Below are 14,838 nucleotides of genomic sequence, written 5' to 3'. Positions count from 1 at the left end.
TTTACATCATATTCATCATGTTTTAAATTTTTAGAAAAACCATTTTGAGCAACATTCTGTACATGTAAATCAATGAAGTTTTTGTAAAAGGTCAGTTCCAAAAATATTTTATTTTTCTCAATGGATTTAACATATTAATTGTTTTCTTAATAGATCCTACACAAATGGGAGGCTTGAGCATGCTGCTTTTGGCGGGGGAACATGCTCTAACTGCACAAGAGGTAAGAAATTTTCATCTCCCTCTCTACTTCTGTGATTTGGAAGGATAAAGACTAAATATCTTTGAGAAAATTGATGCATTCATGCTGGGTATTACTCATAAGCACTGTGGGGCCCTGTAATTCCACTTTCTCTCAAGCTAATGAACAGACTTTATGTATAATTACTCTTATTAAAATGTTGGCATTAACAGTTTTTCAGTAAGAAAAAATATATTAGGTGGCAGAAATAATTCCAGTAGGCTACACATACAATTGAATTAGGCACCTGTAAATTTTGGGGCTCCTTGTGGAAAGGCATTAAACATAATGTACAGGTAATTGGCACTTACTGTTACATTCTGTGTAATGAGCTGCAGGTGTACAAAGTCCTAGGATTCATTTAACACATGAAAAGAGTGTACTTTTGCATTACTCTAGTTCAGAGTTCTTAGAATACAGAAGATGGGGAGGGGAAAATATTAAAAGAAGAGGTTGGTTTGTTATTCTGTTGCTCAATTTATTCTAAAACTCTGATGAAAACATTAGAAACATGGAGCTTAAGGACTTATTGATTTATTACTTGAAAAAAAAGAAAATGTTTTGTGGTGTTAAAGTTTTCATCATCCCTTTATTGTTATTTTGAGGATATGATATGATACTGGACTACCCCCTTCTGATGCTTTGATATGGGAAATTCTTCTGTCTTCCAGAGCTCACTTAACAAAGACTTTGCTTCATCAGGAAGTCATAGTGGCTAATTCCTGTAGAGTTCTTTTAACTTGAATTATCACATTTATCAGATTACTTAAGTCTTTAGCAAGATAAATCCAAATTTAGTTTAATTTTGTGTCTAGAATCAGTTGGTGGTACATTGGATAGCATGCTAGAGTCAGGAAGACCCAAGTTCAAATTTAGTTTCAGACACTTACTAGCTAGGTGGCTGTGGACAAGTCACTTAGCTCTCTTTGTCTCAGTTTCCTCCTCTGTAAAATGAGCTGATGAAGGAAATGGCAAACTGCTCCAGTATCTTTGCCAAGAAAACCCCAAATGGGGTCACAAAGAGTCCGATATGACTGAACTGAAATATTTTTTCATGTTTCAATTTTTGTGTGTATTTATTATACAAAATTCAACTACAGAACCATTTGTAACTACATTGTAAAGGGCCAAGACCCAGGCTTTTATTTGTGATTGTTAATTATGACTTGTTTTCATTATTGAGGAAGGTAGCAAAATTTTCCTATTAGTACGTAGGCAATCCCTGCTTTCACTTTATCTATCCATTTGATGCTACCTAATAAACATGTATTCCTACCTTCTCCTTATGCAGTGATACCTACTTTGAGGTAAATGGACTTCTGTGGATGGCATGCAGATGAGAGTTAGGATATCAGTGTACTTATAGAGAGATCGCCATCTATTGGTGAAATGTGTCACTTTAAGCAAGTCATCAGCTAAGTGTGTTGGAGAAAAAGCAACACTGGGTGCTAGGCTAGAGTCAGGAAGACTCATTTTTCTGAGTTCAAATCTAGTCTCCGATACTTACTAGCTGTGTGACCTTGGGTAAGTCATTCAACCCTGTTTGCCTCAGTTTCCTTATCTGTAAAATGAGCTGGAGAAGGAAAGGGCAAACCACTGCAGTGTCTTTGCCAAGAAAATCCCCAGTGGGGTCACAGACTCAGAGATGAGTGAATACCAAAAACAGCAACAGTGCCTTCATCTTACAGATGAGGAAACCCAGACCTCGAAATAGAATCTGAGATCACACAGATTAGTAAATGGCAGAGCTGGTTTGAACCCAGGTCTTCTGACTCTAAGACCAGTGCTTGTTTCCATAGACCATATTTGTCCCATTGACACCTGTCAGAGATAGTCAGGCTGTTGTTGAAATTAGTCAACATCAGTGGTATCAAATCTAAAGAAAAATGAGGATACCCAACCATACATAAGGATCCCTGCGGGCTGCATATATACTTAGAAAATCACATATTAGCATTATGTATATTCTATGTTGAAAATATATTTTGTTAAAAATTTCTCATTTATGTTTTAATTTATTTCAAGTGCATTCCAGAGTGTTGTATGCTCCTATTTGCCACCTCTAAGAGGATATTAAATCAGTATTGCTGGAAAGTCCCACATGAAAAATTTTGGACAAAGGTGTTGTCAGATGTATTTATTATTAGACAAGCCACCTGACAAGTTCACTTTTGCAATCATTGCATTTCAGTATCTTGAGAAGAATGGTCTTGTGCAGGGTTTTGTAAAAAATACACAGAAAGTGTCCCCTGCCTTTCAGAGAATGATAAATAACAATAGTTTATTAATGATCATATGATAAATACAGACTAAGAGTAGATGTCTACATCTACTGTGTGTGTAACTACATATACTTGGAGTCAAGAAGACTGGATTCAGACATCACCTCTGATATTCTCTGAGCTTATTTCCTCACCTCTGAGAGAGGGGTAATGATATCTCTAGTTAACTTACAGAGTTGATAAGGGACCCAAATGTGATAATGCATGGGAGAGGTAAGATTTAAAATGTTGTATAAACATTAGTGATTATCTTTGCTTAGGATCATAAATTTTAAGCTGGAAGTGCCAATAAAGGGCAATCTAGTTCAACTCCCAAATTTTACAGAGATGGAAACTTAGGCTTGGAGAGAATTAATGATTTTCCAGATGTCATAAAGGTACTAAGTGTCAGAGGTAGGATTTGAAACCAGGTCCTCTAACTACAAAGCCCATGATCTTTCTACTATACACAAACATTCCAGGTACCAAGAGCAGTTAGTATCAGCTCAGTTGAGGAGAGTCAGTTGAATATGAGATTTTTTAAAAAAATTATTTTTAACATTAAGAAAACTTGAAATCATGCAAAGCATTTCCATATCCATATTTCGAAAGAAAAAAGAAATAGATGGATAAAGGGAAAAATATGTTTCAGTTTGCACTCAGTTCATTAGTTCTGTCTCTAGGTGGATAGCGTTGAATACAAGTTGTTTTTTTTTAAATGTACAGATCTAATTCCCACCTTAGTCATGGGTTTTTGAAAACTCACAACTTCCTACTAATGTTTTTTGTGGCAAAATAAATGGCAAGGAAAATCTTAACTTTTCCCTTCCCATCCCTCCTTTTGCACATTGGGTACATTCTCCCATAAATTCCACACTCTTGGTGGGGAAGGGGACACATGTGGCAAAGGTAGATTATGCTTTCAGAGTTGTGGTCAACTTGAACCCCCTCTCAATCTCTTGGTGCCATTTGTATTCCTCAGATGTTCCCACTGCCCCTCCAAGTCACTTGCTAGTAGTGGTATCATGCAATTCTTGAATACTGTGCTGGAAGTTTGTCCTGGTCTGGCTTAGCTTATATTCACTCTACTTTGCTCCCACCTGCTGACCGGTTACAGTATTGTCATCTAATAGAATCTGCCGTATGCTCGAGTGCCTTTCGTGCTCTCTGCTGCTATCTGCTGGTCATCTGCTGAATTTCAATTGCTGTGTAGCCAGTCATAGCATCTCTTTGTGTTAGATCCAGAACTGTATCACATCAGCCAACCACAAACTTGCAGAAGCACTCAAACTTAAATTAAGTATGTCTTTTGTATTGCTTTTTTTCTGCCTCAGCTACTGTTCATTTCAGTAGTGTGTGGAAATTCTTTTCAATTCCTATCATGCACCTGAGTCCATGCAGATCACCTTGCAAGCTTTGTTTATTCAACAAAATTGCTGATTTCCTTACATGGCTGAAATACATAGTACTGTACAATAGTCATCAAAGACCTTGTAATAATATTGTATTACAAACATTTCTGGAGCAGACGTCCTTTATCAATAGAGACATTCCAAAGAGATTGCCACTATAATAAGTTTATAGGCAAGGATAAGAAATGCCACCTATTATCGTACTAAACTACTAATACTTTGTGGGTAAGAATGGCTGCTAAAAAGCAAATTAGTAAAAGTCCATATAAAAAAGATTATCAAGACTGCTGTATTTCCTAGATCTAGTCAAAAACTAGAAGTATGTTACCGATATCCATGAGATCAGTGAGAAAAAGTTGACCATAAAATAACTTTCAAAATCTTTGGGTTTTGATTTCATTTCACTCCTTTTTCTTTCAATAGTAGAATGTGAGTTTCTTAGTTGAATTTAGTATTGTCAGGTTTCTGTCAGTCTTTGATGTTGTTGCTGAATTGTTTCAGTCTTTTCTGACTCTTCTTGATCCCATTTGGAGTTTTCTTAGCAAAGATACTGGAGTGGTTTGCCATTTCCTTCTTCAGCTCATTTTATAGACGAGGAAATTGAGGTAAACAGGGTTAAGTGACTTGCCCAGGGTCACAGACATAGTGTCTAAGACCAAATTTGAACTCAAGAAGATGAGTGTTTCTTACTCTGGGGCTGGCACTCTATCCATTGTGCCACTTAGCTGCCTTAGTTAAAGACTCAAAGAGCTGAAATAACCAAATCAAGTCAATATGTTAGGATATTAATTATAAAATACTTGTGAAATTCTGCCCTAGTGGTTAGAACACTGAACTGAACTAAAGGAGATCAGGTTCCTTTCCTTCATTCAGCAGACTTAACACAACTTGCCAGGGATTTCATTATTGTTCTCTTTTCCCTCCACTTGTAAGGTGGAGCTAATAATAATAATACCTGTCTACCACCTAACTCCCAGGGCTATTGTATAGATTAATTAGATAAAGGCATTCTTGCAATCACACAGCATTATTATTATCATCATAAGTTATTCTGGGCATTTTGGAACTGTACCTAAGAGCTTAAATTGTATCAACCTGTACTCCCATAGGTGGTAGTATACTTTACCTGCAGCTAGAGGCACTTAAAAAAAATGGACTCATGCTCATAGATCTAAAGGTTGAAGGGAACTTGGGACTCCATAGCCCAAACCCAAATATACCCTTGTCCTTTGAAAATATCCAATAAATTATTTTTACACTTTGCTATTATTGCCACCAAATGCCCAGTAATTACTAAGGGAGGAGCTAAGATATTAATGTCAGCAGGAAACCATAAGTGCAAAATAAAACTTTAGCAGGTTAGATGAGTTACCATGGTGGTCTGAAAATTAATTTTGTATTGAATCTGAAAACCAAGGAACTAGTTTCCTTAGTACCATGTCTTGTGTGTATATTTATACATGCATGTTAACAAGTTTTTAATGAGATTTCTCTGCTTTCAAGGCAACTTCCTTGGTCATGTACCTGTAAAGGAAAAATAAGAAAGTCCATTTTGAGGCCCTTCCTAATGTAAAAATTAAAAATTTTAAGCACCTGTGTGTTTCTTATAATGTTGCAATATGAACGGTTTCTCAGCCTTTTTTGGGGGAAATGGGTGCAGAAAGTAGGGTAGATTCATAATTTCAAGTAAAGGACTTCTGGTGAGGAAACTCTCTACCAATGCAGATGTACAACCTTAGAATTCTGTAAAGTTGCCTGGGGACACTAAGTTTTCCAATTTTACCAGTCCTCTAGTTGCTAATTACCCACATTACCTTGGTTCCTAATCACTAAACACCTTCTCCAGGAGCGCTCTCTGATAATGCTGAACATTATCACTGTGTATGGTAAGATTAGTGGGAGCTACAGTATGGATCTAATTAATGGTCAGTCTCTATTGCCCAATGCCCATTATTCCAATTATCTGATAAACCAATGCTCTACAAATGAAGTGAAAGAATGACCCACTGAGTGAAAAAAAGATAGAAGAAAGGAAGCAAATAAGTACTTATTAATCACCTACTTTGTATGAGGTGCTGTACTAAACATTAAAATATCTTATTTCATCTTCACAACAGCCTTAGTAGGTAGGTACTTTTATTACCTGCTTTTTTCTTTTGTTTTAATTTATGGAATAAAACAAACATTTCCATAACATAGTACAATAAAAAAGATGAATGCACATGAAACTGCAAATCTACTGTGCACAACTTGTTATTCCTTTCTTATCATGTAAATTTCATTTTTTTACTTCCTTTACCCCACTCCCTGCCCTAGAGGGTGCTGAAGCAGAAGGAGGTTAAATGATTTGCCCAGGGGTCACACAGCTAACTAATAAGTGTCTGAAGCTGACTTCAAACTCAGGTCTTCCTGACTCTGGAGTTCTTTCTACTCTACCACCTAGCTACCTCTAGGCACTACACAACTGTTGGTACTAATGAAATATGGCAGTCAATTGACATTAATGATACCACACCTTTATATATTATTTTAAAACTTTATACTGTCCTTTTCTTGCAATCACCTATGACGTATGAATCTTTCCCAATCAGACCTTAATCATAACATATATTTGTTTTATATTTTTCACAATGCCCAACATGGTCCTAGGTACTTAGGAGTCACTAAAGAGAGACCAGTATTTCCCACTTTTTGGTATAGTGTTACTGAAAAATATGTTGGAAAAAGAGAGTTGCAAAAATACAAGTTATTTCTTCTGTGTTGTCTAGCATGCATCTATCTTTTTTTTGCTATTATGTAGGGGTGATGTCTTGTTTGAGTAGGTTTTCATGACCTCATCCACCCATTATCAAATGAAATAATATTTGTAAAGTGCTTAGTACAGTGCCTGGAACATAGTAGGTGCTTAGTAAATGCTCATTCCCTTCTCCTTCCCACAAAACTGACTAAAGTCCCAGCTGACAAATAAATAGATCAGTGGTTTGCAAAGTGAAATATAGGTGACATTTAAGGACTCTTGAATGAATAGAGCATTGAAATTTTGGAGGATGAAACGTAGGATTTGTCAGTATTGATTGAGTAAATGAATGAGTAAATGAATGGTAGTAGACACATTTTAAACATTGTTTTAAATTTTATAAGTGTAGATTTAGGAAAACAATACTTTCTCATTCATCATTCTAGTTTCTAAAATCTGTGACAGCACTGAAGATCACTTGATTTTCACATATGTTAGACCTTTTAATGTAGTTTTATGTATGGTTATATATCAAGCTTGATGTTCTCATTGTTTCTTACTAATTATAAAGCTTTGTGGAGAACCACTTTTTTTATATCCTACCATGGCATAATCACCAGTTTTGACAAAGAGTGTGTACAGATGACCTTTCTCTCCCTTGGCAATTGCTAAACTCTGCCGTGAGATGGAAATTCTCTGTCCTTTGTACGACTACTCAGGAACTGCAAATCCTGCCACAGAATAGTTGGGAATCCGTGTTTACTTACACTCGTCTGCAGAAGCTCATATTCAAGAGGATCAGAGAGTTCTTTTCAAAATCTCATTTGATAAGCTGGTCATTCCGTAATTGAGACCCCAGCTTGTATAGTTCAGTCCAGTTGTTGAGCATGAATGTCTTTTTACTGCAAAGGTGGTGGTAATAGTAGATTCTTGACTTCTGTTGGGTTACAAGGTAGATATCAAGATAACTATAGAAAAAGGGAGCATGAGGGGATAGAGATGGAACAAGGCACTTAGCATTGTGGATATGCTATAGTATTTTGGTGACTAGATAAAGATGGAACAAATAGTCTATGCTAAATTCAGTATAATGTGCCTGACCAATAGCTTGTTAACAGCAGGCTAGGATCAAATAGTGATCATGGGTTACCTAATCTAACTAAATAAATTTGCTTCCGCTCCCCCCCTTGCCGGTTTCCATTCATATTGATATGTACAAATATCCCAGAATATACACTGGCATATCTGTATGGCCTTTGTTTAAATCATTTTCCTTTTTTTATCTTGGTTTTCTTTTCCGTAAAATATAAAGGGTTGGAATTAGATAATTCTCAAGGTACTTAAAGTATATGTGTATGCCTGTCTCCCTTCCCACCTAACTACCTTTTTCTAAATGAAGCCAAATTGGGATTTTTTCCCCTTTTAAATGCATTATTTCATCTTCCTTTCACAATATCCTAGGAGACAAGTAGAATAGTATTATTAAGGGAACTGAGGCATAGAGAGATTTAAATGATTTTATCTTAGAGCAGTTCTTAATATGGAGTGTGTGAAAATAGTTTTTAAAAAATATTTTAGTAGTTGCAATTCATATATTTTTCCTTTGTAATGTTATGTGTTTTTATTAATTTACAAGCAGCATTCTGAGAAGGAGTTGCTTAGGTTTCAGCAAATTGCCAAAGATGTCCATGATCCAAAAAAAAGAAAGAAAAAGCTAGAAATCCCTGATCTAAGGTCGCACGGCTATCACTCAACAGAAGTGTCAGTAGTTCATGTTCCATCACTCAGCAGTGTCCTTTCTGGAGGGCCACACTAAATAAAACGGTGGGAACCAGCAATGGTGGCACACACCTATAATCCCTGTTAGTGCGAAGCTTGAGACTGATGAATTATTTGAGCTTGAGAGTTCTGAGCTGGGGCTAAAGCTGATCAGGTGTCCTTAGTAAAACTGAGGACTTACCATCATTGGTGAGCTCGGAGGAGCAGGGCGCCAGCAGACTGCCTAAGGTGGGGTAAACTAGGCCAGGTTGGAAATAGAACAGGTCGGTCTTCTGTGTAATCAACAAGACAGGGAGAACCAGTCAGTCTCAGTCTTTCTGTCTCTACCTCTGTCCCTCTCTCTGTGTCTGTCTCTATTTGTGTCTCTTTGCTTGTGTATGTGTGTGTACACACACACACACACACATTTAACAATGGGAAACTTAACATAAAATAATTTAATAAAATTCTTGGCCTCCAGCACATCTGTTGTGTTTAGTAAAGTCAGGGCATATTGCCAACTGTAGGATTTCCTATTTTTATTTTTAAAAATAGAAACTCTCAACTGCATTGGGGTATGAGGCTTAGGTTCCCCAGGGTAGACAAATACTATTCTCATTTGTAGCAGGAGCACAACTGTCAGATAGCCAAGTGAAACACTCTAACAGGCTGGTCTCATTTGAATTTAATTTAGATTTAATTAATGTGGCTTCAGCATTAGTCATTCAAAAAAAATTTTTGGAAGGTTTAACATGGATGTAAAATGCTTCCTTCTAATTTACCTGTGTTAATTCTGAAATCTGTTTCGAAAGCTTCATTTAACATCCATTGACTGAATGTAAATTAAATACTCACTAGGGTCCTCTAATATAAAACTATACCTGGCAAAAGCTGTGAATGGTGGAAGGAAAGGGAGGGGCTGGATTAAACTAGAGGAGGAGAAACAAATCATGTTCATATTCATAGTGACTGCTTTTCCATGTCTCAGTGTTTTGAGCTACCCTTTCATCTCATCACTTGAAGATTTCTGTACTACCTTTGTATTTCATGGAATGATGATAACAATATGTGACAGAAGGAGTGGAGATAATTGTGTATTTTTTAATTGCTTATAAACAGATCTCTAGGGGCCAATATATTGACTTAGAAAACCTCAAACTAACATTTTCTATGTTGTGTTGTTTTTAAATATATTTAAATATCCTTAAATTATATATTTATTAAGTTATCAAATCAATTTATTATTAAATTATATTTAAATTATGGACATTTCCCAATTACATTTTAATCTAGTTCCTAGCTCATTCGTGAGTTTGGTGGCTGTTCTCTTGACAGGCCAACTGAGTTTTGAACTTTTGAACTAAATTATCATTTAGGTCCCATCCAATTCAGTCCAAATTTTGTGATTCTATGAATTCTGTTCTAATAATTTCCCACATATTTGTACCATTAACAGAAGTTGTATAGCGGAACAATAGATATCATTTCCTGCATGGCTCCTTTCTTGATTCTACATGGGCCCTCAACTCACTCTCCATCCCTACCTCACCCCACCTCCCTTATTAGTAGCCTCTCCTCATGAAATAATTTTGTATATATTCTGTAGAAACAGCATTGGCTTTAGTCAGATGACCTAGGTTCACATCCTGCCTCTGATGTTTATACTACACATGTAGTATGACCTTGAGCAAGTCACTTACCATATTTAGGTCTCAGTTTCCTTATCTGTAAAATGAAGAGGTTCTGTTAAATGACCTCTTTATAACTTGAAATGTAGTATTCTGTGATTCTGTGCTTTATCACAATGAATTTGCAGTCAGAGGACTTTGGTTCAAATCTCAGACATATGTTGAATCCCAGACGACAACTGATGCCTCTGTGGTCTTGGACAAGTCACTTATCTGGACCTCAGTTTCCTTATATGTAAAAGAAAGAGATTGGATTAAATGATCTGTTTTGACTCTTAAGTCTATTATCCCTTGACTGCAAACTACTTGAGAGCTGAGGCTCTTCTTTTTTTCCTTAGTATCTTTGGTTCCAACCCTAGACATGTCACTTAATCTTGTTTGCCTGAGTTTCCTCGTCTGTAAAATGAGTTGATGAAGGAAATGGCACACCACTCCAGTATTTGCCAAGAAAGTCTTGCCAAATGGGCATTGGAAGTGACTGAAACAACTAAAATAACTGAAATGATTAAACATTAACAACAAATTTCTTGTTCCTAGTACAATGCCTGATACATTGCTTGAATTCTAACATGGGCACTTAATATTTGTTAATATGACTTTGGTTTATTATTATATTTATCATCTATCTATATTATATACCTTATTATATCTGTTTTTATGTTATAAATTACCAGTTTTAAGGAGATGAGTTACTTTGTTGCCATTCCTCATTTTCAGAGTCTGTTTTCCTGGTTTGTTAGAAATTACGACAAGTGAGAATGGACAAGGGGCGACAGTTTGAGTCCTGACTTTGTTCAAAGAAATGATTCTTTTAAAAATCCCTTCCGTCTTTTGTGATCTCTTTCTCGAACATGTAGCACCACCTAGTGGCTCTATTGAGTTACTGCCTCAAAGACTTTCCAGAAAATTGAGCATTTTTTCCCTTTTTTCTTGACTTTATTTATTTGGTACTTTTTCTTTCACTCTTTCTATTGAGCAGCAATTTTTTTGTTGGAAATCCTTTTTTATAGTGAAAAAATAAACCTCTGAGATCAGAATATTGAACTTCAGACTATATTTTTTGTTATTTGGGGAGAAATTATATCTTTCTTGTAAAAGTTACTTTTGGGTGCAAGCGTAAAGAAAAGGAAATGATGAAAATACTTTAAATGCATTACACTGCAGCAGTGGCAAGTGTGATAAAGTGTTTTTGTTTTAATAGCTTTCCAGAAAAAGTAAATCTTGTGTAGTCATGGGAAGGTCAGTGAATTAAGATTCTGCCAAACCTCAGTTGGTATAGCATCTCTCAAAGATGAAGGTCCTTTATGAAAAATACTGTTGTCCCATAGCTTTCTCTAGATTGGCATGTTAAATCCAGGATATTGTATATAGTAGAATTTGAAGCAGTAAAAAAAAAAAAAGGCATGCCAGATAAAATTAATTATGTTACAATAATGACGGGCTTTGAATGGTTAGTCATCTTCAAAAATTAAATACAAACAGATTTGTTGTTGTTTTGGTGTGTGTGTGTGTGTGTATAACGTATAAATATCATCATTGGGGAATGAACTAATCTACTTAAGTGACTTTTTTAGATGATTGAATGTTTTATTCCTTTAAGTACCAATTAAAAACAATTATCCATTTTTGAAGGAAATCTTTATAAAATATATAGGATTTTGCCTATCTGCTTTAACAAATGATGATGAACACAATCTAACCTTTTCCTGATGAATCAGAGTAATCATTCAGCGTATCAAATATAATTCTGTAATACTGTAATTCCTCCTGTATTACTGAACTACATTGGTCTGTTTTCCTACAGTAAAAGGCCTCAGGCTATATACTTACATGTTTTGAGTTCTTTGCTTAGGTTTTTCCCCCCGTCACTACTTTTCCCTCTGTCTTTATCAGCTTCCATTCTTATCGCTTTAGGTATAACTACCGGTAATTGCTTCCTAATCTGCTTTTCTAATTTGCTGCATCTCATCTCCTCATAACAGGAAACATGATAGTAGGGTTTAGAATCCCAGAATTAGAAAATGATAATCATACCTCAGAGATATTAACGGTTTTGGTTTTAGACCACTGCAATAAAGTGAATATGATAATAAAATTAATCACACAAATTTTTTGGTTTCCAGTCCATAACTTTTACATGTAAAAGTTATGTTTATACTGTATTGTAGTCTATTAAATGTACAATAGTATTATGTCTAAAAAAACCCTATATATATATATATATACCTTCATTTAAGATACTTTATTGCTTAAAAAAAAAGTGCTAACCATTATCTGAGCCCCCAGTGAGGTGTAATCATTTTGCTAAGTGGAGGGTCTTGCCTGAGAGTTGAGGCTGCTGTCTGACCAAGGTGGGGGTTTCTAAAGTTTGGGGTGGCCGTGGCAATTTCTTAAAATAAGGCAGCAGTCAAGTTTGCTGCAACAATTGACTTTTCATTTCATGAAAGATTTTTTTTGTTGTGTGCTGTTTGATAGATAGCATTTTATCTATAATAGAACTTCTTTGAAAGTTGGAGTCAGTGCTGTCAAACTCTGCCACAGCTTTATCAGCTAAGTTTATGCGTATTCTTCAATATTCTTGTGTCTCAGGGAGCAAGGAGGCCCATGTACAGGGAAAGAAATGGAGAATGGCCAGTTGGTGGAGCAGTCAGAACACACACACATTTATAAAACACATATGTTTATTTATTAAGTTTGCTTTTCTACGGGTGTGGTTTGTGTTTCTCAAAACAATTACAATAGTAATAGCAAAGATTGCTGATAACAGATCACCATAATGGATATAATAATAACAAAATGGAATAATATAATATGTAATGTTTGAATATTAAATATAATATGCAATGAAATATAATAATAATAATAAAGTTGGAATATTTAAAAGCTTGAAATATTGAGAGAATTGCCAAAATTACTAAATTTTGCAAGAATTACCAAAATGTGATACCCAGACATGAAGGGAGCATGTACTATTGGAAAAATGATGCTAGTAGACTTGCTTACTATATACTTTCAGTTTGTAAAAAAACCAAAAAACACAAATAGCTATGAAGCGTACAATAAAACAAGGCTTGTCTGTACAGAGCTGTAAGGAATTGCAGAGATTATTTTGGCCAAACCCATTATTACACAGATGAGGAAACTGAGGTTCAGAGAAACTTGCCCAGAGTTGTAGCTAGACTCAGGTCTAGCTTCTTTTCATACGCAAAGTGTTCCCCTCACGATACCGTACAGTATAAATATTTGAGTTCTGAGTGAGAGCCAGAGGGTTTTTTGAAGAGTTAAGCGCTTGGATTCTGTGTTGTATTTTGACTTCCCAGAGGACTTTTTTTCCTTATTTCCCAACTCTGTGTTTCAGAAACTTGAGGTATTGCTCGCCACCCTTGTGTCCCCACCTTCATGGTCTTCTTGTTGGTCAGCCTGTTTCTCTCTCTCTAGTGATTACTTACTTTAATTGACATAATCTCTCCTACCATTAGAATAGCCTGGATATTTAAGAAAAAATTAACGAATCCCAGAGGTTCAAAGGTGTGGTCTTAATTTAGATAGCTCTCCACAGTTAGGTATAAGATTTTCATAACATTCTTGTGCTATTTCAAAATGATAAGACATCAAACTTAGATTATAGGTATGATAAAAATATCCCACAAATTCTGTTGAAAATAAATTGAATATTCTCATTTTTATATAATTTTGGTTCTGACTCATAAGGATGATTATCTCTCGCTTCGATGAAAGCCATTTTTTAACAAAAAAGAGTGCACTATATATAACTCTGTAACATAATTGGGTTTTTGGTTACTTTTCAGTCATGTCTGACTTAATGACCCCATTTGGGATTTTCTTGGCAAAGATACTCGGGGTGGTTTGGTATTTCCTTCTCCAGCTCACTTGACACATGAGGAAACTAAGGCATACAGCGTTAAGGCATTTGTCCAGGTTCACATATCTAGTAAGCATCTGAGGCCAGATTTCCAGATTTGAACTTGGGTGATGAGGCCTGTAAGCCCTCTGTCTACTATATTCTGTGCACTGTAATATCTAGCTGCCCATAATTGTCCTAAACTTTAATTAATTTACTTTAAAATGCTATTTTCATTCCATTTCTGCCATTCCTTCAGTGTGAGGTATTAAAGCTTAAAATTCTGAAAAGACTTTTTTGAAGAATCTAGTATTTTGTCATGTGGCCTTAAACTTGCTTATGGATTAAATGTATGTGAGTGAGTGTGTGAGTGGGTAAATGTGTGTGTGTTTAAAGGCATTTGGCAACCAAACATGTTTGACTTCTTTCCAGGACTACGAAGCGTTGATTTTTATTTCTAAACTACTTTGAATAGAAGTCAGTTTTGCCCATGAATACCTTCAGATGAAGGAATTCCCTGTCCTTTGCCAACTACCAGTATCAGGATATGTGTGGTTCCTTGTTTAACCAAGCATCTTTGTTTAAAGGCCAGCAGGCTCTCACTTTGGTGGTGATTAGCCTCAAATACTTTGAAAGCAGCTGAGCATGTTTTATGGAAACATTTGCTTGTCAGTTCCCTGGCAGTCAAGGGACAGTAGTAAGGAAGTCAGGCCTAGGCCAGCTAAACTACAAGTGGAAAATTAATTAAAGCTCCAGAGACTAATCAATGGAACTGATCACTGGAAACAGGTGGTCAGTGCTCTTTTTAAATTAATGGGTAGCTGTTACAGTTTCAAATGCTGGCTATAGCTTGGCAGCCTGGCTCCATGTGGTGGCAGAAT

At 35.8% G+C, this 14,838-nt stretch overlaps 1 protein-coding gene across 16 annotated transcripts in view; it reads left to right on the top strand.

The window, feature by feature from the left end:
* BBX (BBX high mobility group box domain containing) overlaps positions 1 to 14,838 on the top strand; it is a 351,434-nt gene that overhangs the window by 244,965 nt on the left and 91,631 nt on the right. For all 16 annotated transcript variants that reach the window (XM_072614108.1, XM_072614111.1, XM_072614110.1 and 13 more), the window contains one exon: positions 154 to 221. In XM_072614108.1, the coding sequence (XP_072470209.1) occupies positions 154 to 221 (68 nt within the window). The remainder of the gene's footprint in view (positions 1 to 153; positions 222 to 14,838) is intronic.

Source organism: Notamacropus eugenii, chromosome 5 (genome assembly GCF_028372415.1).
Source record: "Notamacropus eugenii isolate mMacEug1 chromosome 5, mMacEug1.pri_v2, whole genome shotgun sequence".
Classification (NCBI taxonomy): Eukaryota; Metazoa; Chordata; class Mammalia; order Diprotodontia; family Macropodidae; genus Notamacropus; species Notamacropus eugenii.
The sequence above is the reverse complement of the archived record's forward strand: the minus strand, read 5'-3'. Positions and strand labels throughout refer to the sequence as shown.